Here is a 25,943-nt window from a genome sequence, read left to right on the forward strand (position 1 = left end):
CTGGTCCACCATCCCCCAGCATGCACTGGTCCACTATCCCCCAGCATGCACTGGTCCACCATCCCCCAGCAGGTACTGGTCCACCATCCCCCAGCATGCACTGGTTCATTGTCCATATTTTCCCTTCATTGAAATTTTCCTTGCATCTTTTGTGTGTGTGTGTTCTAGTTGAATTATTTGTTCTTTTGTTCTATTTGAATTGTTGAATCCTAAGAGGGTTTCTTATGTGTGTATGCTAAATACTAGTCCTTTGCCAGCCATAAGGTTTGCAGATATTTTTCTCCTCTTCTGTAGCTTGTCCTTCATCCTGTTACCTTAGTGCTGGTATTTATTGACTGTCCTCAGCATCATCAGACAGGGAACCTATTTTTAACACGTTTTACAGGGGAGACAAAGCATATTAAACTGTAACAGCTTATCATGAGGAATCTCTGTACCAACAGGAGACAAAATATGATTGTTTGATTTAAAAAAAATCAGTCTGCTACTTTTCATAGACTCACTGGAGGCTTCTGCATGATATTTTAGAAATAAATCTCTCTTTTACAATTATTTTTAAAAAGCATTCTGGCTAATATATTCCAGTATTATTCTATGAGAAGCATCTTGGATCTCAGCTACCTTCAAAGAAGCAGGTGTGTGTCCAAAGTCCCTCACTGGACAATAGCTAGCAGCAACACCAAAAGTATCAAAAATAAAAATAAAATGTCAGTCGAAGCAGAAAAAAAAAAAAAACAGCAAATGAGCTGGACTAGGAAACCTCTGAGTGATATTCCAAGCTCAACTTCCACCTGTCAAACGGCTGCCAGTGAAAGACGGACACTAAGTGAATTCCAGATCAAATCTTGAAAGCATCAAGAAGTCGCCACAAGTCACCAGAGACAGCCCACCATCTCAGCAGAGCTCCCAAACCATCTCCTCAGAAAACCTTGATAATGGAATTCAGTGTAAACACCGTTTGCTAAAACGGCTTAATTTATCAACTTCAGAGAAAACACCGAAGCAGGACAAGTGTGTGCTCAGCAGCCTTCCCGCTCTGCTCACACCCATCCATCAAAGCCTTGTTAGGCCCCTCCTTCCACTTCCCTCCTTTCCTAAATCCCTCACAGCCTCTCTCTTCCATCGGTGTCACAGCCTGTGCCAGGGAAGTGACCTGCTGTGGACACTTAAGCCAGGACTGGGTTTAAAGATGATAATCACCCATGTTGCAAAGTACGTCTGTGTGCCCAGGGCCCTTCTAACCATTCCCAACTCATCCCTCCTCATTAGGATCCTGGAGGGAGGGGCTCCTGTACCACCACCTCCATTTGAAATGGTGGACCTGAAGCCTAGGTGGAGGGGATGCAGAGGAGCCAGGATTTTAATCCAGGCAGCCTGGCTGCTGCAAACCTCGTGTTCTCATCTGTAAAGTCAACCTGTCCCTCAGTTCCCCCTGGGGTTTGCCTGCAGTGCATGGTTCACTGTGAAATGACAGCTTTGTCTTCGTGGATGAAAAAAAACCAAACAGACATCGGTGTGAAACCACAGAGCCTTCTGCCAATGGCAGTGGGAAGGTCACCCCACATCTGCTGATGTCACGGCCAGTGGCGGCTGTCTTGAAAGGAACCTTGACTGTCACCAACCCAGTGATTTCCCCTACTCATGCGCACCCTGCTGCCAAGATTTGCCCAGCTCCAAAAAAAAAAAAAAAAAAAAAAAAAGAGAGAGAGAGAGAGAGAGAGAGAGAGAGAGATTATTCTTTAAAAGTGTGAGATCCAGTAGTCTTCATGTTTGCCTGTTGTGCCAGTAACCTGGAAAGATGAGCGAGGAGATCTGGAGTGTAAGACTAGCTTGAGCTACATATCTAAGCTCTGTCTTGAACAAAAATGAGAAAGAAAGAAAGAAAGAAAGAAAGAAAGAAAGAAAGAAAGAAAGAGAGAAAGAGAGAAAGAAAGGAAGAAAGGAAGGAAGGAAGGAGGGAAGAAAGAAGGAAAGAAAGAAAGAAAGAAAGAAAGAAAGAAAGAAAGAAAGAAAGAAAGAAAGAAAGATTGATTTATATTCCTTACCATCTCCCAGGGGATTCCAGTGCAGCTCATGAGGAGAGAGAACCCTTTGCTCCCCCCTGAGGTGGCAGTCACTGGTGAGGTTGCTAAGGGAGAGAAGTGCCTCCCATCTGCCCATAACATATCATCCATACCATCCTTGAGAAGAGCCCCTTCTTCCTTTCACTCTAAGGTCACAGGACAGGTCTATGAATCATGTCCCAGGTGACACTGTGCCTTCTATGATCTGTCCTCTTTAATAGAAGGATTTAGATTTTCTTTGCACATGTGGAGGGGCTGTGTCCTGCCCTAGGGGTTAAATTTGAGAATATTGTAAACCACTATCATGATTATGGTCTCAAAGCCATCTTTAAAAAAAAGTGTTTATTATTTTGATCACAAAAGCAGTACTCACTCGGAAATATAAAGAAAAAAATAATGATCTCACTCTGAGACCTCTTCAGTCTTTATTGTCAAAGTGTGTGTTAACCTACTTTAAAAAAAAAGCCGGCAGTGGTGGCTCATGCCTTTAATCCCAGCACTTGGGAGGCAGAGACAGGCAGATTTCTGAGTTTGAAGCCAGCCTGGTATACAGAGTGAGTTCCAGGACACCTGGGGCTATACAGAGAAACCCTGTCTCGAAAAACCAAAAAACAAAACAAAACAAACCAAAAAACAAACAAAAAAAACTTGATTGTGTCAGTCAGCTTGGTATTGCTGAAATAGGTTGCCTGAGATAATCAGAAGAAGAAAGGTTCGTTTTGCTCATGGTTTTGGAGCTGTGTGACCAGTTAGTCCCTTGCTTCTAGGGTAGACGTGAGACGGGGCATCAGGACAGAAGCTCAGAGTGGGAGCAGCCAGAAAGCAAAGAGAAAGAGCTGAGTAGATCAATGCCCCGTAATCTGTTAGGAACCTCTGATTTCCTGCAAGGTCTTGGTCTAACCATCTCTCCATAGCACCATGAGCAAGGGACCACACCCCTAACACATGGGCACGCAGGAATGCTTGGTCAAACCACAGCCATTGTAGCTATTCATCTAGCCCCTATCTTAGCCAGTTGCCTAATAAAAAGCCACAGCGTACTGTGAGTCACATCCCTCCTCCTGGCCTGCACACCTGTTCTTGGAGGGAGGTGAACAGGAAGGACCAAGACACTGGGAGGAAGGTCACCCAGAGCAGTCTCCTTCCTCCCTGAGCCGTGGGCAGCTGGAGCTTGGAAGCACAGGACTGTCTTCCTCCGTCCTGATTTTTATTTTTATTGAGAAGTGATTCAACTGATGACTCCCAGATCCAAAATGTCTGAGTCCTAGAATCCGACTTATTACAGAGCTGAATCAGAGGCTTTCATCCTGCCCTTGTGGGACACAGTCACGGGGCCACAAGGGCTTCCTGCTACGTGGTCAGGACCAAGGATCTGCTTCCAGAATTTGAGACTATAGATAAAGGTGGTTGGAGGGTGAGAGCTTTTTATTCATGAGCTACAAAAAGCCTGCTTTCCCTTAGCGACTTAACAGTCAGGTTGAGATGGAAATACGTTTCTTTATCAGTTTCATAAGCACCCAGCAGTGAACTCATAAGAAGTAGACAGTGAGTTCGTAGAGCAAGCAGGTCAGTCCAGGGGTGCTAAGTGAAAACTCAGTGTCTATGCTCCAGGAGGACAGTGATCGCTCGGACTCCTCTTGCCCACGCGAGCAGGTTTCTACAGTGTCAACCTGGCCTGTACGACCCAAGCACTCCCATAATGCCGCTCATCTCCCTTCACAGAATGAAGTGATCAGCCAGCAGCTGTGCGTCATCTTCACGCACTGTTACGGTCCCTACCCCATCCCCAAGCTCACGGAGATCAAGAGGAAGCAAACCTCACGCCTGGGTGAGCAGTGGCCCGGGCATACTCAGGCTATGCTGTGGGAAGTGGGGATGGGAAGGTGGGAAGGAAGCAACCATGTGGAACAGATACAGAATGTGAGCTTTGGAGGGCAGACAAGAGACAGAGAGGGGAGGAGCCAGGCCAGAGAAATGAGTTCTCCTTCAGCAGGTGGTAAGTCTCTTTAGAGAAAACAGCAGAAGAGATGGATAAGGGGACCCTAGTACCTCACCCATGGGATCTTTTTCCTCCTTCACTGACACTGGGGACACCTGAGGCATAAGTCCCATGCACCAAAGATTATGATAGATGGCCCAATGTCCATGTCACCTCTGATGCTTTTGATAGTCATCTCGATACATACAGTCTATATTAGAATCATCTAGGAAGAGAACCTCTAAGGACGGATTCTCTAAGTTAGGGTAGTCTATGGAGATTGCCCTCACTGAATCGTTGGTGTGGGAAACCCCAGCCTAAAAGTGGGTGGGCTCTCTAGTCCTGCAGTGACCTGATGTGCCAGGGTGGGTTGGCATGGAGAGGGGAGACTCCCCCTTATCTAAGAAGAATGAGAGAGGGGGAAGGGGCTATGAGACTGTGGGATGGAAGGAGATAGGGGGCTGCGATCAGGATGTAAAGTGAATGAATAAATAAATGAATAAGTTAATGGGTGGGGGGAGTGAGTAGGCACCGTTGCCTGGATTTGTACAAAAAGGAAACAGTGAGAAGAGCACAATGGTGTGTGCATTCTCTCTCTCTGACTGTGGGTGTGACCAGCTGCTTGGTGTGGGTGAGTACCCGTCACCTTGACTCTCTGCTATGACGGACTGTACGCTGGAATTGTGAACTAAACCCTTTCTCCCCTAAGTTGCCTTTGTCTGGGTATGTTATCAAAGCAACAGGAAAAGAAACTAAGACAGCAAGTCTCCCATCTGTGAGGTCCCTCATCTTCACTCCAGAGGAATAAGCAGGAGACTCCAGTGAGCCAGGAGTGTCCCTGAAGGAAGTCCTGCTTCAGGAAATGATAAAAAGAAGAGAACAATCCCCCACCCCAACACACACACACACACACACACACACACACACAACTACAAAAACAAGGGCAAGATGCTCCAGAGGTTAAGAATGAGCACTGCTCTTCCAGAGGACCCGAGTTCAGTTCCTAGCAGTCATATACAGTGACTTATAACACCTATAACTGTAGCTCCGATGAGATTCAATCTTCTGGCCTCTGCGGCACCCATACAGGCATACCCATATATAGGTAATTAAAAATAAAATAATTTTTTTAATTAAAAAGGAAGGACATACCTGAGCAGTGGGGGCTGGATGCTCTGGAATCAACTGATCACTCTGGGTGCTCCACTGATGCTTGCCCTGAGCCAGCTCCAGCCCTGTGTCTGATTTCCACCTCTCTATAGCTCTCAGATATCCCAGGAGGTAGGATATCCCATGCTCTGCCTGCAGTCTGGAAACAGGGTAGAGCTGGGACTTTAAGACCAACACTGCCAATGCCCTGGTTCCTCTCCATGTAGGCCCAGCTCCTGAGATTCCCTGGGCAGGCACTGGCTTCATCCAGGTTTGGGACTACTACAGGCAGGGCAGAATGGAAAAGACAAGAGCAGTCTTGAGGCTGGGAGCCTGAGCCTGCTGTTGCGGAAACCCATCCCTGGTGCCCAGAGAGTAATAAAGAATGAACAATGTAGGGTTGCTCTTCCTCTAAGGGTTAGGGTCTTCCCTGCTTCCTGTATCCTGTCCTTTTAAACGTGGGAGCAATGGAAGCATCTGAAATTTCTATTCTGTAGCAAAACCATTCCTTTGCTTTTGTCAGTCGAAAGACTGGGTGCATGGAGCCGGCTCAGAGGATCTTCACTGCTGCTATGAGGAGCTTGTACATTTAAATCTAACACAACTTTCTGCTAAAAGTGGAAACATTGGCGGCAGAGTCAAGGGTTAGATGTTGCCTTTATGACTATGCCTGTGACTAGCCTGAGTTGTGCCTAATCACAAGTGTGCCCGCCCTGCCGAAAACATTGACCATCAAGGTGACAGGTTGGAAAGGCCAACCAAGTGAGAAGGTGGTAGGATGTAGAGGGCCATCTTCCCAGAACATGACAGTGGGGACATGACAGAACAGGACATGATAGCCTTATGAGTTCACCTTGTTAGTGTGAACATTCTTGAGAGCTAGTCAAGAACACAGAATAAGAGCTGCTTCCCATGACCACCGAGGGAAGAGAATTCTTTAAGTCGGTGCAATTTCTCTCATTTTCAGTGAAAGGTACTCGGTCTTCAGGACACAGGTCAGACTTCCACGGTTAGCACCCTGAGAAGACAGAGATGGGACTGGAGAAGTGACCGCATGGTTAAGAGCACTTATGGCTCTGGCAGAGGAGCCAGGTTTTGTTCCCAGTAACTCTTGACTGTCTGTAACTTCAGTTCCAGGGCACCAGGTGCCTCTTCTGACTTAAATGAGCCCCCGAATATACATGATACACATATATACACTCAGGCACACATGCATAAAATAAAATGAGTAGTCATTTATTTCTTTTAAAGAAAGCAGGGGTCTTGAGTAGGCAGAGGCGGAAAAGGAACTCAGTCACAGAAGTAGGTCAGGAAGTATGGACTCAGGCTAGAGAGACAGCTCAGCAGTGAAGAACCATGGACTGGTACTGCCCTTCCCGAGAGCATGAGTTCTGTTCCTAGGACCCACATCAGACAGCTCACAACCGCCTGTAAGTCCAGACCGGGGAGGTTAGAATCCGCAGGCTGCACTGACCTGCACATATCCATCCATACACACGCCACTAGAAGTACAAATGAATCTCTTGTTTCAGAGGGAAGGAGTGTGGCTTCTCCTGGGAACACTGTGGAGCTATCGAAAGGTTTGTAGGAGAGAGAGGTGCATCGTAATCAGAACTCACCCTGCCTGTCCCCACAAACACGAGTCATCGGCGGCAGGAACTGAATCACGAAGCCGTGCTATATTCAGAGAGCCCAGGATCTGAGACAGCCGTGGGTTAACACACTAAAAACCCCTTCTCTCCTCTCCAGCCAGCAGCCTTATAGAAACAAAGATAGTGAGCCTTGCCGCCTGTCAAGCAGTCAATCACAGCTCTGAGTCTTCTCCTATCACATCTCCTGGACCACTCCTTGTTCTCTGGGTATCTGGGCTCAGGTCCTTCTTAGATCCACCTGAACTAGAGATTTAACTGGGAACCAGCAAGCCTTATCAGTGGCCCTGCCAAGCAGTTCATAGCGTGTATGAATGTGCAGATTCCTTTCTGCGCTGTGAAGTTCAAGTGCCCACCAGTCGGGATGGGATCCGGCTTTAGAAAGATGGTTCTTGTAGTGAGTGAAGGCAGAGACCAAGAGAAACTCCTTAAGTGTCTAGAAAGATGATGTAACCCCGAAAGGGTGGCAGGGGACAGAATGAAGGGCAAGGAGAGAGAAACGGTCAGGACTTTGAGGATATCTAGCTTTGGTCCTGGCTTGGGACACTTCTCATAGGGATGAAGCCTGGAGAATCGCTTAGGTGAGTAGAGATGTTGTGGTTCCTCAGGAAGCCCCATGGAAAGGCCAGCCCTGACCACTGCAGTTCTGCTCTTCTGGCATGTAGGTGACCCTGGCAGTTAGAGCCACCTGTTTGTGCTGGGTAAGAACTGAGCACGATAGGGGAGCAGAGAAGATCCTCCGGGCAAGGCAGAAGTGCTGGGCTGGCTCCAAGAGGCAGCCAGAAGGGCACTGTGTCTGCATGGCTAAACTAAAGGGAGTACATAGGAGCCTTGTATTTGGTGAGTCAAGCCAGAGAACTGAATGCCTTAATTCAAATCCTGGCTCACATAATGTCTGCATGCCTCTATTTCCTCCATTGCGCAGTGGAGGGGGGGGCATGTGACCCCTGCACAAGGCCTACTGTGTCATAAGGTAGACTCAGTATGTGCATATTCACTACATTGCCTTTGGTCTGAGAGGTAAGAACAGGGGGCTGGCTTCTTTGTCACTGATGCTGAGAGAGAAAGACCTGGGATCCAGTGGCAAGGGGACAGCTGCTCTTCTTCACCACTTCTACCAGGCAGAGGGACTCGAGCCTGAGAGAGAGCACGAGAGTGGGGAGATTCCCTTCACAGACATGCCTCTCATACCCCGAGGTCTCTGTGCTCCACCTGGAGGTGTGTCTCCTGTGGAGTGTGAGGGTGTGGGTGTGCAGGATGTCACAGTTAATCTCAGCTGTCAGGTCTCACTTCCCACTCATCTGAGGAAGGGTCTCTCTCTTCTTTGCTGCTGTGCATACCAGTCCAGCTGGCTGCCAAGGATTCTCGGACTCCACTACCCATCCCTCTATACAAGATGCTAGTACTACCCTCTCCAGCTTTACATTAGTTAGTTAACTAGTAACTCTGTTTTTCCAGACATAGTTTCTCTGTGTAGCTCTGGCTGCCCTGGAACTCACTCTGTAGACCAAGCTGTCCTCAAACTCAGGGATCCCCCTGCCTCTGCCGCCCGAGTGCTGGGATTAAAGGTGTGTGCCACCAAGCCCCAGGGACACATCAAACTTTTAAATGGATTCTGGGGATCAGCACTCAGGTTAGCCCACATGCTCTGACAGAGCTGTTGCCCCGCTGAGCCATTTCGCCAGCCCAAGGGCTGCTTCTAAGCGCAGGTCAGCCCTGAGCATCTCCTGGGATGAGCCGTAATAATGCATCTGTCCTCCATGGGTGCTGTCCTCCATTTTGACTCTTGGGTGACCCAAGAGGATCAGTCTGCTTCCCTGTCCTCTCCCTCGAGTTCACCCTTCCTTCTTTAACACGCCCACTCCCTCTTTCTGTTCTAGACCCTCATTTTCTTAACAATAAAGAGATGTCTGACGTGACCTTTCTGGTAGAGGGAAGACCCTTCTACGCCCACAAAGTGCTCTTGTTCACAGCCTCTCCCAGGTACGTACTCTTGGCTTTGCCTGTGGCTGGAGTATGTCTGTGACTGTGACTGTTGCTGTTCTTTTGCTTTTGGAAGCTAAAATCTCATGTAACTCAGGATGTCCTGGAATTCACTGTGTAGCAAGGTTGACCTTGAATTTCTGATTCTTCTACCTCCACATCCCTAGTACTGGGATTGCAGATATATACCAGTAGGCCCAATTTATTTGGTACTGGGAATTGTAGCCAAGGCCTCATGAATGTCAGGTCCCGCTGTACCAACTGAGCTACATCCCTAACTGCTTTATGAAGTTCAGTGTTGGTGGTGTCGTCACTGGGCTAGCAGAACATTTTCTCAAACTCAAAGATCCCAGAGTACAGGGTGCCTCTTTATGCAACCTAGGCACCCTCTTGTCTTGGCAGAGCTCTGCACCAGGGATAAAAGTGTGTGAGCAGATGCCCTTGGCAGTTGACAACTTGAGACTCCTTCCACGGCAGCCTCGAGGGGCCCACTCTCCAAATGTTAGACTTTTGCTACAGGCCTCCAAAATAGAAGGGCACTGACCTCCCTTTTCCCTGATTTTACAATTAGCAGGTGAGAATCTCATGTAGAAGGAGCAAGCTGGGATATGGTACAGTGGCATCGTGTCATATGAAGCCCTGCGTTCTATCCCCAGGGGAAGGAGGGGAGGGAACTTACATCCTCTCAGCCCTATGGCTGGCATCTCTTATGATTGGGTCCCAGTGCATCTGGAACTTGTACAGGGAGCAGAGGGTGTGGCAGAGAAGAGGACTGTGCTGGTGTGACAGTGACAGGCTGACACACCTGACAGAGACAGGAAGGGAGCAGAGGGTGCCCACACAGGGTGAGGATTCGGAGAATGCAGATACAGAAGCCCCTCTTGGAGTTTGCTCAGGAGACAGATGCGTACAAACCCCAGGCATCTGCTTTGTAGCTCCAAGAAAAATGAACCTTCCACGTGGGTTTTTGATTGGTGTCACCAGACAAGCAGTTTCTCGGTGTGCCAGTGTCCAGTGCTTTCGTTTTCTTCATGGTTAGCTGTGGCCCTGGAGGTTTTAGTCCTGAAGAAAGCTGCACTGGGGGGTGGGGGGGGGTGGGGAGGGGGAACAGCTGCCCTGTTTCATCTGCTGTTCTTCAAACCTGTTATCGTCTGGAAGGAGAAAGAATTTAAAGAAAATAAAAGAGACAATTTGGCCTATTCTCTTTAAAACCTCATTCTCTGCATGAATCTCTCAATCAGTGTGTCCCACTAGTAGGGACACCCATGGGGAGCCCTTTCCCAAGTCAGCAAGTGTACTGGCTGGTCTTGTGTGTTGACTTGACAAAAGCTAAAGTCATCCGAGAGGAAAGAGTCTCCGTTAAGGAAATGCCTCCATGAGATCCAGCTTAAGGCATTTTCTCAGTTAGTGATTGAGGGAAGATCCAGCCCATGGTGGGTGGTGCCATCCCTGGGCTGGTGGTCCTAGGTTCCATCAGAAAGCTGACTGAGCAAGCCATGGAAAGCAAGCCAGTAAGCAGCACCCCTCTGTGGCCTCTGCATCAGCCCCCGCCTCCAGGTCCCTGCCCTGTTTGAGTTCCTGTCCTGAATTCCCTCTGTGATGAACAGCCATGTGGAAGTGTAAGTTCAATAAACCTCTCCTCCCCAACTTGCTCATGGAGCATGAGGTTTTCATCACAGCAGTGGAGACCCCAACTGAGACAGCAAGTATGGGTGTAATGCTCTTGGTGGCTTCATGTCTCACAAAAACCTAAGCTCCTCCTCCTCTGGAACAAAACTTGAACAATAGAAAGGCCTAGAAATGACAGCACCTGGCACCAGCCAGGAGGGAAGGCAGGGCAGGCACTCAGAGTAGACAGACACCTGCCGAGGCAACCCCAGGTAAGCACTTGGAAGTGATGGGGTTTTAAAGAGCATCCACTGCTTCCCAAAGCCAGTTTGGGAAAGAATATGAGTTCCAGGCCTGGTCTATAGCTCTGAATGATGACACTACCAGCTATAATCCATCTGTATTTTAAAGCAGGATCCAGAGATTTCTGTCATAAGGAGAGTTGCTTTGGGTATGCCTCGGGGGCATGGATGAGTCTTTTGATCTCTGTGTGTTATTCAGGTTCAAGGCCCTCCTCTCCAGCAAGCCAACAAATGACAACACCTGCATAGAGATTGGCTACGTGAAGTATCCCATCTTCCAGGTGAGCCCTAGGGTTAGCCTTCAGCCCCTAGCTGCTCCAAACACCTGGGCCACCCCTGACTGAGCAGCTGGCACCTGCACTTCAGGCTCCCTTACCCCACCCCTCCCACGCCATCCCTCAGCCCAGTCCCTGCTACCAATCTTGGGCTGGGGGAAGGGAGCCCAATGGTAAAGGAGACCCTCTCTCAAAGACTCATGAGTCTAGAGGGAGTATCTTCAAGCACTTGTCAGCCACCGTATACTGTGGGCTGTGTATAAAAGAGGATAACCCTTTCAGAGGTGTGTACTATAACAGCTCAGACCCAGGATGTTGGGGCAGGGTTAGGAATGGAGAGCCAAAGGCCAAGCTAAAGCTGGGAGACTCAGAATGAGGCTTTGGGCTCAAGAAGGAGGCTAGAACATTCCAGACAAAGAGAAGAATGCATGTAAAGGACTTCAATGATGTGTCCAGCTATGTTAGGGAAAGCAGGATCTGTGCCCAGCCTATCTGGTGGCCCGGCTCATGGACTCCATTCTGAGATGGTCTTTCTTTACTAAAACTCATAACAGCAGAAATTCTGTTCCCTCTGTCTCCATGACACACTGGCATTGCCTACAGAGCTTTAAAAATGCCCCCTGGATGTCCAGTCTGTACATCAGACCTTGGGCACGCTGAGGCCTCCTCCTCTTCCTTTCTAACCATCATGCATGCAGCCAGGCACTCTACCTGACAGCACCTTCTGGATGTTAGCAGGTATCCAAATACCCTGCAGAGTCTTAGGATGGCCCTTAAGACAGGAACCACACTAACTGTGACCTCCTAGGGCCCACCCTCACAGCCTGACTTTGAGGCACAAGAACTCCCACTTCTGGCAAGGGCCTCTAATGCTGCTGGACCTGGGGTTCCAAGCCTGAAAGATAATGCTGTCCTTGTGCCCTTTGATCCTCCCAACTCCCCTGCCAAGAGCTCTTGGAAGGGTGTGGCCCAGGTCCCCACGGCTGCCCCCTAGGAGAGCAGAGATTCAAACTGAACCCAGTTCCATTGTTTTCTCACATCCCTGAGGACATGAGTCGGCTCTGGAGTCACCTAACCCTGCAGAAAGAATGGGGGTGGGGTGGTATCATGAGCTGAAGGCAAGAAAAAGAGCACACGTAAGTGTGTGTGTGTGTGTGTGTGTGTGTGTGTGTGTGTGTGTGTAGACACCATGACTGGTAAGCCTGGCCCTCACTGGGAAGACTCCAGTAACAAGAGCCTGGCTCAAGGAGGCCCTCAGTAAATGTTTGCCCAGTGGTCTTGTCTTCAGAGTCCTACATGGGAAAGGCTGGCCTCAGAGGGATCCCCAGCCCTGTAATTGCTTCCAATGGGGAAAGTTTGCTGGCCACATTAGCTTCCAGTTCCTGTAATGGAAAGGGGGATTTATCATGCCCCGGGGACTTGTTTGTGTCCCTGCCCATTCCTCATAAAAGAAGGTAACATTCATTTGTGGCTTGAAGGAGGCCAAGGAAGGCCAAACCCAACCCAGAAGGAGGCTCCCAGAAGCCCGTGCGCTTCACACGCTTCCGGCGTGTACATTTTGGCAGAAGAGTTTTTAGTAACTGATACTGCATTGTGCTTCCCCCCTCAAGACTCCTTAGCATCACGCATGTGCAAAAGCCAGCCCCACTGAGGCCTGAAGCCGGAGCTAGGCCTCTACCAGGCTGCAAAAGCCCCTGCCTCACAGGTAGTTTGGTTGGTAGCCGCCAAGAAAAGCAGCAGTTCCTCATGCCGGCCCTTTGGCCTAATAAGGGCTTGTTGCACCCACTTAGAGAAAATGCTTCCACTGGCAGGGCTGGGATGGTCCGATTTAACTTCCATTAGCCCCGAGTCCTCCTCTGCCAAGGCAGCGATTTCAGCCCATGGCTCGACCTTGAACAAATGAGACAATCCGTGTGACTGATAGGAAAGTGCTTTATAAATGGGGAGCCCGTGTGGGCGGTGGGCATTACAGTGGTGTTTCTTGTTATTATTGGTTTGGCCTTTATAAGGAAGGTGCTGGGGGAATCAATTGATTTTAATAAAGCCAATAGCCCAGTGCTGGCTGACGGTATTCCCACCCTTATAAGCTCTGCTCCCCAAGGTGGGAGGGGGAGGGGAACAGGGCAATGTTATTTTCCAAGGCCTAGACAATGTCACCGCCTCTCTACCAGGCAGCTGGACACAGAAACCCCAAGTCAGTATAAGGGAGATTCAGACGCAGGCGACTTGTTATGTCTAACGTGTTCACACGAGGAGGGGGCATGGTGAGGTGTGGCTGCAGTCCCAGCACTTGGAAGACTAGGCAGGAGGACTGCCATGAGTTCTAGGCCAACCTGAGAATACCAAGTGCGACGACCCTTTATCCAGATAATGATGATGATGATGGTGGTGGTGGTGGTGATGGTGATGATGGTGATGATGTATCTGTGTGCCAGGCACTATGCTAGGCACAGAAATACAGTGAGTGAGAGACATCTGTACTCTCAGATGACTGTAAAGATACTTCAGTTGCAGACAACCCTGAAACAAAACTTGATGGGAAGGAGACCCAAATTTCTTAGTGCAGTAACCACTGAGCTGGACCCAAAGAAGGGCCAGCTTCCACTGGTAAAGAAGAGAGCGCATCCAGGCTGAAGGAGCTGGAAGACATGGCCAGGTTCTGGTAGAGGCAAGAGAGAGGACAGTGCACATAAAAGACAGGCACCAGGCTGAATGTGGTGACAGCCACTCGTAATCCCAGCACTCAGGAAGTGGAGGTACGGGGAAGGTGAGTGAGAGGCTAGCCTGGGCTACACAGCAAGTTGTTTGTTACATAGTGAGATCTGTCCCAAAACAAGCAAGTAAACAAACAAACCAATCAACCAAATTCTATTAAGGGTCTGCTTAACTGAAACGTGCAAACTGGGTAATTCTAGTCTGTCCTGGCTAACAGTGGGGGAAACAGGACTATCCGCTAATTGGTAGTTTAAGAGTATTAAGCATTTCCCAAAATTGGTGTTTTATTTAGTGTGTGTGTGTGTGTGCTCGAGACCACGCATGTGCACGCACCACACACACATTTGAATATACCAGAGCACATTTGAAAAGAATTTTCCAAAACTCTATTATGATGGTGGTTGTACCACAGTGTGATCCCAACACAGGTTGTGACCAGTCTGTGAATTTTGCCCACCCCATTACCAAGGCTCCAGGCAGGTAAAACCAGTCACATGGAAGACAGTTGAAAATGGAGATCCTGGGGCAAACTGGACTGTGTATGTACCTCATGCAAAAAGAACCCTTGGTTGTCAAGTGAAACATGTATGAAACCCAGATACATCCATGGTATTCAGTCATTCAGGGGACAGCCATTTGCAGAACCCTGTAATGTGGGACACTCTTCAGACGCTGGAAGTCACATGACAAGGGACAGCCTTGCTTGGACAAGCACCACCAGTGACTTTCCAAACCCTGGATCCCTTATGGCTTCCTCTGGGGTCTTGTCAGTTGGGACTCCGGGAGGCTCTCTAAGTTGTGTCACCAGCACAGCCTGACTGGATGAGAGGTAGGCTAGCACCCACTGGTCATCATCCTCAGGTGACTCACTTGTCATGAGGAGCCACGCTCAGGTGGTTTCATTTGGCCCTGCAGATAGACATGGGGGCAGAACCTGAAACCACAGGGTCATGATTTCAGGTGTCATCAGGGGAACCTGTCCAAACGTCCCCCGTCAGGTAGAGTGATGTCCAGGGGTGATGTGACGACTTCTGAAGGAACTGGGTCCGACGGGGGTCTTGCTCATGGTGTCTTATTCCTTCCAGCTCGTCATGCAGTATCTCTACTACGGTGGCCCAGAGTCACTTCTCATTAAAAACAATGAGATCATGGAGGTAAGGAGACCACTGTGGTTTTAGCTACCCCAGCCTTCCCTGGCTTCAGACTGGTGGCCCACCAAGGCTTTATGAAACTCCTGGACTCGTGGTCCTCCCAAACAAGGCAGCTTCTCCGGGGAGGCTTCCCCTGGAAGACTAGCCACACCAGGAGCCCTGGGTGGAAACCAGTTTTAACTGGCTTGTGAGGGGCAAGTTCTCGGGAAGAGTTGGGGGACCACCTGCACTGGCAGGCTTGGACAGCTACAGCACCACAGGAAGTATCCTAGAGATCGTCCTCCCCCTTGTGGTTGCTAATAGAACTACATCCATGAGAAGCATGGCTCTTTAGAGCTGGGAGCCTTTCCTAGCCCGCCCAGTGCCTGCTGTTCCTCCTCCATGTCTCCACCACTATACTTTCCCACCCCAGCTTCCACTCCCCCTGCACCTGACTCCCCATTGTATCCCCCTATCCAGAGCCAGAGCACCGAGCCATTTTCCTAAATCAAAGACAGGCACTAGCCGGGCATGGTGGCACACACCTGAATCCCAGTACTCTCGGGGCAGAGGCAAGTGGATCTCTGAATTGAAGGCCAGCCCTGTCTACATAGGGAGTTCCTGGCCAGCCAGGCCTATGTAATGAGATCCTCTTTTATATAAATACATTGTAGCTGTCTTCAGACACACCAGAAGAGTGCATCTGATCTCATTATGGATGGTTGTGAGCCAACATGTGGTAGCTGGGATCTGAGAGATCCTCTTTTAAAAAAATAGTTAAATAACTTTTTTAAAAGGTGGAAGTTTGCCGGGCGGTGGTGGCGCATGCCTTTAATCCCAGCACTTAGGAGGCAGAGGCAGGTAGATTTCTGAGTTCGAGGCCAGCCTGGTCTACAAAGTGAGCTCCAGGACAGCCAGGGCTATACAGAGAAACCCTTTCTTGGGGAAAAAAAAAAGCTGGAAGTTTAGTGCCAGTGCCCTTCAGCCCAAACTCTGGGTTACATAAGGGCTCTGCCATGTCTAATCTGTGGGGCCTTGGGCAATTTATTTGACCTAGCTGGCTTCTGATTTCTCTCCTGGAAATGGCCATGGTCTAGGAGGATTTGACAAACATCTGTTTTAGAAGATTCTTAGGCACCTTTGGCCAAGGAGAGATCTGTAGGGCTCTGCCATCCTAAGTGCATACTCTCCATACTCTGCTTACCCTCCCCTACCGCACCCCCACCCCTACCTGAGAGACTCCGCTCTCTGGACCCCTCTTCTCATCTTGTCCTCCACAGGACCGGGTTGCCTTTATAAACATTTTACATTTTTCTTTCTGCACTTACTACATGTACTAGTTTTTTAGAGAGACTGTGATCAAGAGGCTGGATAAATAGGCAGGAAAGGGTCCACACAGCCAGCTCAGAATCCAAGTTCTGTGGAGTTGGAATGTGCTGTCTTCCCGGGATAGGGACATGTTCACCTGCCCAGCATCCGCAGAGCCGATTCACTGAGAGATTTTATGTAGGGAAATGAATTCGCCTTTAAGTCACAGCCAGCCATGATGGCTCATGTACAGGTAACTCCAGAACCTGGGAGGGATCTGAGGCTGACCAGGAGTAGATAGCAACCTCCTGGCCAGCCAGGACTACATAGTGAGGCTGTGTCGTGAAGAAGAAGAAGAAGAAGAAGAAGAAGAAGAAGAAGAAGAAGAAGAAGAAGAAGAGGAAGAGGAAGAGGAAGAGGAAGAGGAAGAGGAGGAGGAGGAGGAGGAGGAGGAGGAGGAGGAGGAGGGGGGAAGGGAGGGGGACGGGGACGGGGAGGGGGGAGGGGAGGGGGGAGGGGGAGGGAGAGAGAGGGGGGAGAAGAAGAAGAAGAAGAAGAAGAAGAAGAAGAAGAAGAAGAAGAAGAAGAAGAAGAAGAAGAAGAAGAAGAAGAAAAAGAAAAAGAAAAAGAAAAAGAAAAAGAAAAAGAAAAAGAAAGAAACCCAAGAAAGCTTACGATAAACCCCACTTTGCTCCCACACACACTTGGGAAACTATAGCACCCCCTCTCCAGAACCTGTCACTCTCAGTAGACTTCTGTGAGCCTCCCATGGCCCAGAGCTGACCTTGGCTGGGCTGGGGGTGGCAGTGGTCCGATGGGGTGAAGAACCAGACCTCCTGGACTCTGTCAAGGGAAGCAGGACTGAAATAGCTTCTAGATAGGAAGTACCATAAGGAAGATGAAGAAGGGGGACAGGGATGAGGGGAAGGTCCCTGAGGTGGGGTGGCAAAGAAAGACCCTCCGAGGTATGACATCAGAGTAGAGATCCAGGGAACACAGGCAAGGGGGAGCCACGGTGATACCCACCTTACTAATATGTGTCATATCCCCTTCTCCTTGCTAGATGTGATCTGGGGCACTTGGGGTTCACCTGCTATCACAGGTGTGTCTGTGATTCACTTCACCATGCTCTCTGTCCCAAGTAGACTTGCGTAGCCAGGGCCTGTCCCCCTGGTCTCACCTTACGCCTGCAGTATACTCCAGCCATCTCTATTTCCTGACTTTCAGCCAGGCATCCTGTGGGTTGCGGCTGTTTGCATTGCTTTTCTATTGCTGTCTCAAAACACTCTGACTAAGGCAACTTGAAGAAGAGAAGGTTTATTTGAGCTTGCAGTCATATTACTGCCGTGGAGACCACAGGTGGCAGCCATGGTGGCTGGAGCAGCAGAGAGCTCACTCACATCTTGAACCAGAAACACAAAGTAGGGAGAGGCAACTGGGAATAGGGAAAGGCCCTCAGCTCTCGAAGCCTGCTTCCTGTGGTGTACCTCCTCCAACAAAGCCTCACCTCTTAAACTGTCCCTCCCCAGACAGTGTCATCAGCTGGGGACGACGTGCTCAAATGCCTGGGACTATGGGGGATAGTTCTCATTCACACCATCACAGGGGCTCACTCCAGTAGTCTGGCTGCTCTTTCTTCTGCCCCTTCCCTGCCTCTAACAGGCCCTTTTTGTGAATTCTAGCTTCTGTCTGCTGCTAAATTTTTCCAGCTGGAGGCTCTGCAGCGACACTGTGAGATTATCTGTGCAAAAAGCATCAATACTGACAACTGTGTGGATATCTACAGCCATGCCAAGGTAGGTCCCCCTGTGTTGTGTTGCTTGGGATTAAACTCTGGGCCTTAGCACATGTCAGCCAGTTGTTTCTGCTGCTCAGTTCTGTCCTCAACCTGAGGGGTTTTCTTCCCTGCTTCAGATCTGCTATCTCTTGGGCCTTGTTTCTTCCTTGTACACTGGAAGGTAAGCTAGGCAATGGTGGTCTCTTTAAGAGTGTCATTCACTCGTCAGTGACAAGACTTACATCACAGACTCATTCCTCAGGCCTGGGCTGGGCTCTCAACTCTGCTTCCTAATCAGGCTCTAGCTGATGGCTCTGCTAACCAGTGATCTTGAATAGAAGATTTTAGAACGGTGGGCCTCAAAATGTGGTCGCCAACTCAACAGCAGGCACAAGGAATTTGTTAGGAAATCACACCCCAGATTTATCAAACCAGAAACTCAGGAGGTGGGCGGGGGAGTTGTTCCTACGCAGTCACATCTATCAAGCCAAAAATTTGGGGTGAGGGGTGTTCCTGATTCCAGTGTAAGTTCAAGTGTGTGTTAATTATGTTTTTGTTGCTGATAAAACACCACAACAAAGGCAGTTTATAGAGGGAAGGGCTAATTTGGGCTTCCAGTCGGATAAGAGTCTGTCATGGTAAGGAGGCAAGAGGCAGGCGTGATGGCAGGAGCAGGAATCTGAAGGCTCACATCTTCAATCAGCGAACATGAAGCAAAGAAAATGGATTTGAATGGGCCTGTTTCTGTGCTCTCTCTCTCTCTCTCTCTCTCTCTCTCTCTCTCTCTCTCTCTCTCTCTCTCTCTCTCTTTCACATGATATTCTGGTTAGTGTGGATTACACCCAAATCTGGATCCTAAGAATCTAAGCATTTTTCTTTTTCTTTTTGAGAGAGTCACTATGTAGCTGGCTTTGAATTCTCCATCCTTCTGCTTTGACCCTGAAGACTGAAATTTTTACCTGGACCCCAACTAAGCAGTATTTGTCTTCATCTTAAATGGGTTGTTTTGCATAGTGGCACTACCCAGAGAGACCTTCTGTGCTCAGGAAGAGGACCAGTGTCTTCCTCCTCTCCTCCCCTAACCGTGGTTGTTTGATCACTGTGGGTAGCTTTTCTGTGGCTTTCCACCTTGGCTGAGTCCTGTCTGTATCCTAAGAGTCCTTAGTACGTTCCGTCAGCAGCACATGCCCTGATGTAATAATGAAAACTGATGCCATGTGAGTCCCAGCAGGGAATGCAGGCCAAGAGCACCCATGACAGGGGAGCAGCCTCCCATTATACCCTTGTGGCCAGGGCCTCTGTTTTGACAGACATCAGCTTCCACTTCCAAGATCCCATCCTGGAGTGGCGCCAGTATTAACATCTGCCATTTGTGATATTTGCATGTGGGAAAGGGCAGGGCCAGCTGCTTCCTGCCCTATGTGTACACTACTTCTCTCAGCTATGGACGGTGCAACCTCCACAGATGATCCTGAGCCACTGGGATTCTTGTACTGACAGATTGTGCTGCGGATTGACTGTAGAGCAATAAGAAGCAGGGAAGCACCAGTTGCTACAGACACTTAGAGTAAACAGCCAGGTTCCAAATGTTCGCAGGGACCTCCACAGCATCCTGTGTGCTTCAGGGAAGTGCTTGAGACAGCTATGGCATTTAGACAGATGAGAAACCTGGTCCTTTGATGCATCTCTTCTTAGCATCTCTTAGCATCGTCTTAGCATCTCTTCTTCCCAGACACTGTCTCGACTGCTCAGGGTTGAGCCTCTGATGGCCCTTTCAGGTTGTTTGTGTTTGAAAAGGAAGACAAACTGGTTCATCAAATACAGTAAAGCTCAATCACAGTACCAGTATTGTGAGGGAAAGAACACAGGAGCGCCCTCCTCTAGGGTTTATTGACCTACGTTTTCATGACTCGGACCGTACTCATCTGAATGTAATAAAGAAACCGGTAAGACATTCTAGGCCTAGTGACTCATTCCTGTAATCCCAACACTTGGGAGGCAGAGGCAGGAGGATCAGAAGGTCGAGACAGTCCTCAGCCACAGCGAAAGTTGGAATTCAGCCAAGTATGTGAGACCCTCATCTTAGAAAAGACATTAGTAAGGCATGATCTCTGCATTTGAAAATGTAACAGGACAATAAGCAGCAAGCATGTTCTGCGAAGGGGCAGATAATTATCGGCAACTTTGCTCGCAATACTGCAGGCTTGGGAGGAGAGATGGTTTGTTTTCATGGTTTATTTTGTTTGCCCCTACCTGATTCCACCTCTACTGCAGAAACAATCACACACAAGCAGATAACCAACAGTGTGGCTGTATTCTAATAAAACTTTATTTATATAACAAATTGTGAGCTAAATTTAACAGTGGGGTAGGGGGTAGGGGAACTGTAGTCTATAAGTCTCTGTCTAGGAGATGAGAGATGAGAGTTTCAGTCCCATGTGGATCTGTTAATTGGTTGTGTGGAGATGAGAAGAAGGGGCTGATCTATAGCCACATTCAGCTAATGTTAGCAGCTATAACAAATGCAAGTATGTTGCATTACTTCTCTTTGATACTAACTCGTGTGGCATGACACTTATCTACAAAGCAAGCTCCAAGGGCCACTCTGAGCCTCAGTTTCCCTATCTGTAGAATGAGGTATTGCAGTAAATATTATTTGGGGGTTTCTATCACACCTGAGACTTAGTTCCCAAATAAAAGACACAAAACATTTATATTTATAATAAGCCTTTAAAAACGACAGTTGGGCAGATATCAGTCCTCTCTGCTTCCCTGTCGGTAATCCCGAGACATCACTCACCGTGTTCCTACAGGCTGTCCCTCTTGATCCATCTACCCCATGATGCCTTCCTCCTTCCTCTTCTCCCTCTCCTTGTGGTCTCTCCTCAAATCCCAAGCCCAGGAACTGAAGCCCCACCTACCTCTCTTCAGCCCAGCTACAGGCTGTAGGCATCTTTATTAACCAAGAGTTTTACATTAAGGAGCAAGATTTTCACAACACAAGCTGGCATGTGTGAGGGTTCATGAGGCAGCTAGACCTTGGGATACAGAATTTAGCATTGTTCTACGTAGCAATAGACCAAACCCCAACAACAAGGCCCTGTACTCTGATGCCCAAGAGCAGGACTCACGTTGAAGGGGTGAGCTCAGTGCTGACATCTCTCCCGGCCTGCATTCTGTGCCTGTATGTGAAGGTATCTGACAGAATACCAATTCCCTGGCTGGTGCTCCAGCTGCTCAGTTTCCTTGAAGACCACAGAGTCCTAAACAGTGGTCCTAGGCTACCTCACCCATTCTAAAGCTGGGGATAGGAGGGTAGGATGAAGGAAGCACCAGGCTGCTGCAGTGGAGTAAATGTCCACCATCTTTCCCTCAGTAACCTGCTGCCTCCTTTCCCTCTCCCCACAGTTCCTTGGGGTGACAGAGCTCTCGGCGTACTGTGAAGGCTACTTTCTTAAAAATATGATGGTCCTCATCGAAAACGAAGCGTTCAAGCAGCTCCTGTACGACAAAAATGGCGAAGGGGCGGGCCAGGATGTGCTTCAGGACTTACAGAGGACGTTGGCCATTAGGATTCAGTCTATCCACCTGTCGTCTTCCAAGGGCTCCGTGGTATGAGATGTCCCATGAGGCAATGGTTCCCAGGAGCAAGGTTTCTGGTGCCCTTTCTGCACTGGCACCACAAAAACACAAAAATTGTTCCTGGTGTCTGTCTGTCTGTACTGGGCCAAGGAGCTGCCTCCACTGCCTCAGCTACTCTCCGGTCAGTGAACTTGGCTTCCGTGTGCTCCTGAGTGAAGAACCGTCCGTGCGTCTGCAGGTTAGATTGTAGCAGAGGCCAGAACCTGCAGGCCAACTCACAGCAGCCAAGCCCCCTCCAGTGCCCCGGAGCCATGGGCACCTGCTGCCAAAGACCATGATCTAGCAGACGGACCAAGGCTTAGAGATCTCTGCTTCCTGGTTGACTGATGAAAACCTCAGTAGTATGACCTTGAAAAGCATCACATCACCCACGAATGACCTTGGAGGCTGTACTTGCTCAGGCATCAGCCCTGGTGGCTAGTTGTTGATGCCATTGCCCGGCATGAGGAAGTCACATGGCCAATTTTTAGGGGTGGGAACTTTTTAAAAAATGTTCGTGTCTAGCAAACACAGAGCAGTCTGGTAGTTTCGAATATATTTCTAAAAGCTTAACAGTTCATTTTCGACTGAATTGTGTTTAGGGAATCTGTGTTTGGGGTTCTTTTCGTTTTTTTTTTAGACAGTGAGTTGCAGGTCCGTGCTGTGTAAACTTGCATCCGACAAATTCCTGCTGATACTATACAAGGTCACATATTCCTGCCTTAGTGATTCGATCATGGTTCCACAAAAGAGGTGCACTGCCAATTATCTCTAATTATCTCGAATCCAATAGTTGACAATAACCTGCATGCTGATTGTGGTTTGGGGGTGAGACTAGGGCACCCCCACATAACAAAACATGCATTTGCATGGACCAAACCTGTACAACATCATGTTTGTGCTTTGTTTTCTTTTGCCAACGTGAGAGATGTTCTCTCGCTTCTTGCTGAAAGCCCACTTGGTGAAACAGGCCTATCTGTTTCTTTTCCTGATCACGAATGGCTCCGGGGATACTTTTGCAGAAACATGTTCATTTCTGATAACTGAGTGGGGGTGGGGGAGCACGTCAGAGAATCTACTATTAATCTCAGAGCTTTATCTGTATTCTCAGAAGATGTTCATAGTTTGTTACTAGCCAGAGAGCATTATGACTATGTTAGATTATTTTTAAAGATGAAAAGTGTAAGATAGGCTTGACACTCTCTGGATTCTGAGAGTGTGCAGTCTACAATTATCTATGATGAAAGTTTATATTGACAGGGTTGTGTTTACTCTGCCATATAATATATATACATAGATGTATATATATATATATGCAAAAGAGATTGGTAAAGTGCCACAATACTCCAAATAATTCTTGAGTTGCGGCCCTTTTTTTCTTTCCTTGTTCTTTATTCTTAATCCTAGATATGTTAAGGTAAAAGCTAGGAGAATGGCTTTTGTCTTTTGGGATGGCCAAGTTTTGTTGTATAACCCCATTTCCTAGCATGATTTTTGGGAAGTTACACCAAACCCTAGAGTCTACAGGAACTTGTATCCTTCGCCTGTTGTCCTACTCCCTCAACACCTGTCAAGGATCCATGTCAAGTCTCGTTTCATGGGTGTGGTGTGCAAGGTACCCAGTCTGAGTCTGTCTGAAGCATCAACTCCTTTGTGATGCAGGCCCCCGAGGCCTCTCTCTTCCATGTAGTCATCCATGAGCCTACCCAGCCCTACTATCAAATGATTATGGGAACTGCTTGAGGTGACAACCAAGTCACAGACACAGGGTGACACACTGTCGCTTGCCTTCAGGGATGCTGCTCTCTGACCCAGCTGGTTCTCTGTGGATGTCGAACACTCTCTGGACCTCCAGGTGTTGATCTGTACATTGGTAACTCCCACCTAGACCTCTGTTCAGTTTGGTGTGCTTTCTCTGCCATTAAAAGAAATTATTTCCCACAGTTTGCATCCTCTTTATGGTACACAGGAGTGCTTCCTCCCTTGGCTCATGCCTGGGCTCCCTCAGCTAAAAGATTGGAATGCAGCTCTGCAGAAAATGTGGAGGATAGGAATGGTACCACAGAGAGGACAGAGAGGATGAGATGCATGCTGAGCAGGGTGGAAGGGTCTGTACACACGCCGGAGTGATTCTCCAGGTTTCCTTTCCACAGGTACGTCTACCTTGGCCACTGCAGTGGTACCTCTTGTCTACAGTGGAGATCTTACCTGTGGGAGCCAAGTTCTGGCTGTTCTCAGTGTACTATGGTAACACTTTGGGGAATAGAGGATAAGAAAATTACAGGTCTCAGGCTATCAAGATGACTCAGTGGCTAGCCCACAGTGGTGGTACATGCCTTTAATTTCAGCACTTTGGAAACAGAGGCAGGTGGGTGGGTCTCTGAGTTTGAGGCCAAGTCTACATAGTTCTAGGACAGCTGAAACTACATCATACAGCTACCTATCATTTTAAAAAAATAGCTCAGTGGTTGCATGTACTTACTGTGCAAAGCTAGAGACCTGAATTTGATATCTGGAGCTGGTATAAAGGTGGAAGTAGAGAACAGACTTCACGCAGTTGTTCTCTGACCTCCACACAGATGTGACGGCACCGCATCTCACACTGCACACAGGCACACACACAATAAAACTTAGTTCTTTTTAAATTTGTCTTTAAAGGCAAGTCTCTGAGGGTGGTGCATGTCTATAATCCAAGCATGCAGGAGGCAGAGGCAGGAGGATTGATGTAAGTTCAAAGCCAGCCTGATCTATGAAATAAATTCTACATCAGTTGGAAATACATGTCATTAGGGTTGAAATTGCTTTAATGAAACACCATGACCAAAACAAGTTATGGTGAAAGGGGTTTATGTGGCTTACACTTCATTAATGGAAGTCAGGACAGGAACTGATGCAGCTTAGGGACCCGGACACAGGAGCCGATGCAGAGGCCATGGAAGGGTGCTGCTTACTGGCTTGCTCCTCATGGTTTGCTCAGCCTGCTTTTTAACTACTGAGCTATCTCTCCAGCCCCCCAGTCTGCTTTCTTATAGAACCCAGGACCACCAACCCAGGGATGGCACCACCCACAGTGGGCTGGGCCCTCCCCTACCAGTCAATAGTTAAGAAATTATCCTACAGGCTTGCATACAGCTTGATCTTATGGAAATGTTTTCTGAATTGAGGTTCCCTCCTTTCAGGTAACTCTAGATTGTGTCAAGTAGACATAAAACTAACCAGGAAAATCTTGAAAAAGAGAAGAACCAAGAGAAAAGGGGGGTTAGGGATGTGCCCCCTTTCCCAAGCCTAGCATGAGTAGATGCCACTTGAGAGGGACTGGGGAGGTAAAGGACAAACAGTTCTCCTCTTGGGTGTCATCATCCCTGAAGTCAAACCAAGTCCCCAGTTGGTGGGTTCTGCTGCTTAGCCTGGTCCATCCCAGGGCCCTATCGATCTGGTGTCCCTGGAAATCCACAGAGCTGCACCGTAGATGATCTTTTCTTGTGGCTGTGACAAATCACCTGACAAGAAGGACTTTAATGGAGGAAAGCTTTATCCTGGCTCACAGTTTGTAGGGATCATTCCATCATGGAGGGGAAGACATGGCAACAGGAGGCCAGCTGGTTACATTGCATCTACAGTCTCAAATCAGGTAACCAACAGGAAGAGGGACCAGGTTGTAAAACATCAAGGCCCACCCCAAGTCACCCACCCACACCTTATAGGTTCAACCTTCCCAAACATTACAAGCAGCTGGAGACCAAGGTTTCAAACACGAACGTGGAGGACATTTCACTCAATCCACAACATCCCTCCGTGGCAGGCAGAGGCCAGCCTGCTTTGGCAGGGCCTTTGGAGCCGTCCAGGAAAGAGCCGGTCTCATCTCCCATGACAACAGCTCACCCTGCTCAGTCATCTCAGTAGGGGAGAGGGAACACAGTTGTGCGAGTCAGGTCAGGACAGAAGGTCCATCATTTGTGACATGCTTTTCTTTCTGCATAGTCTCAGGAGAGTAAGCTCAATCATTCCTTTTAGCAAAATAAAGCATAAAACAAAGGCCCCAATTTTGGTTTCTGGGCCCATTCCCAAAGTAACTGAGCTTAGATATGCTATCCCTGAATATCATTCATCCTCCTTGAAGAAGAAGCCAACCCCCTTATGCAAACCAGGTATGGGTACCCACCACTGGCTAAAATGGGAAACGTTCAAGGGCGGAGTCGGATAGAGGGCCCTGGAACTCCACGATGTAGTTCACTCCTCATTCTGAGTCTTTTTGGGTCACTCCAGCTATGGTGGGGAGTCCCAGGAAGGACCTTGTATCACATACAAGATTTAGTTAGGGTTTGCTGCAACAAAACACCACGACTAAAAAGCAAGTTCAGAAGGAAAAAGGTTTATCAGTTTAC

General features: G+C 48.5%; 1 protein-coding gene across 1 annotated transcript in view; it reads left to right on the top strand.

The window, feature by feature from the left end:
- Abtb3 (ankyrin repeat and BTB domain containing 3) overlaps window positions 1-23,486 on the top strand; it is a 273,659-nt gene extending 250,173 nt beyond the window's left edge. The window contains exons 12-17 of the mRNA XM_021174021.3: window positions 3,786-3,891; window positions 8,720-8,822; window positions 10,932-11,013; window positions 14,808-14,876; window positions 17,843-17,956; window positions 21,346-23,486. Of these exons, the coding sequence (XP_021029680.1) occupies window positions 3,786-3,891; window positions 8,720-8,822; window positions 10,932-11,013; window positions 14,808-14,876; window positions 17,843-17,956; window positions 21,346-21,555 (684 nt within the window). The 3' untranslated portion in view covers window positions 21,556-23,486. The remainder of the gene's footprint in view (window positions 1-3,785; window positions 3,892-8,719; window positions 8,823-10,931; window positions 11,014-14,807; window positions 14,877-17,842; window positions 17,957-21,345) is intronic.
- The last annotated feature ends 2,457 nt before the right edge of the window (window positions 23,487-25,943 follow it).

This window comes from Mus caroli, unplaced genomic scaffold (genome assembly GCF_978045245.1).
Source record: "Mus caroli unplaced genomic scaffold, Mus_caroli_1 scaffold_9, whole genome shotgun sequence".
NCBI lineage: Eukaryota > Metazoa > Chordata > Mammalia > Rodentia > Muridae > Mus > Mus caroli.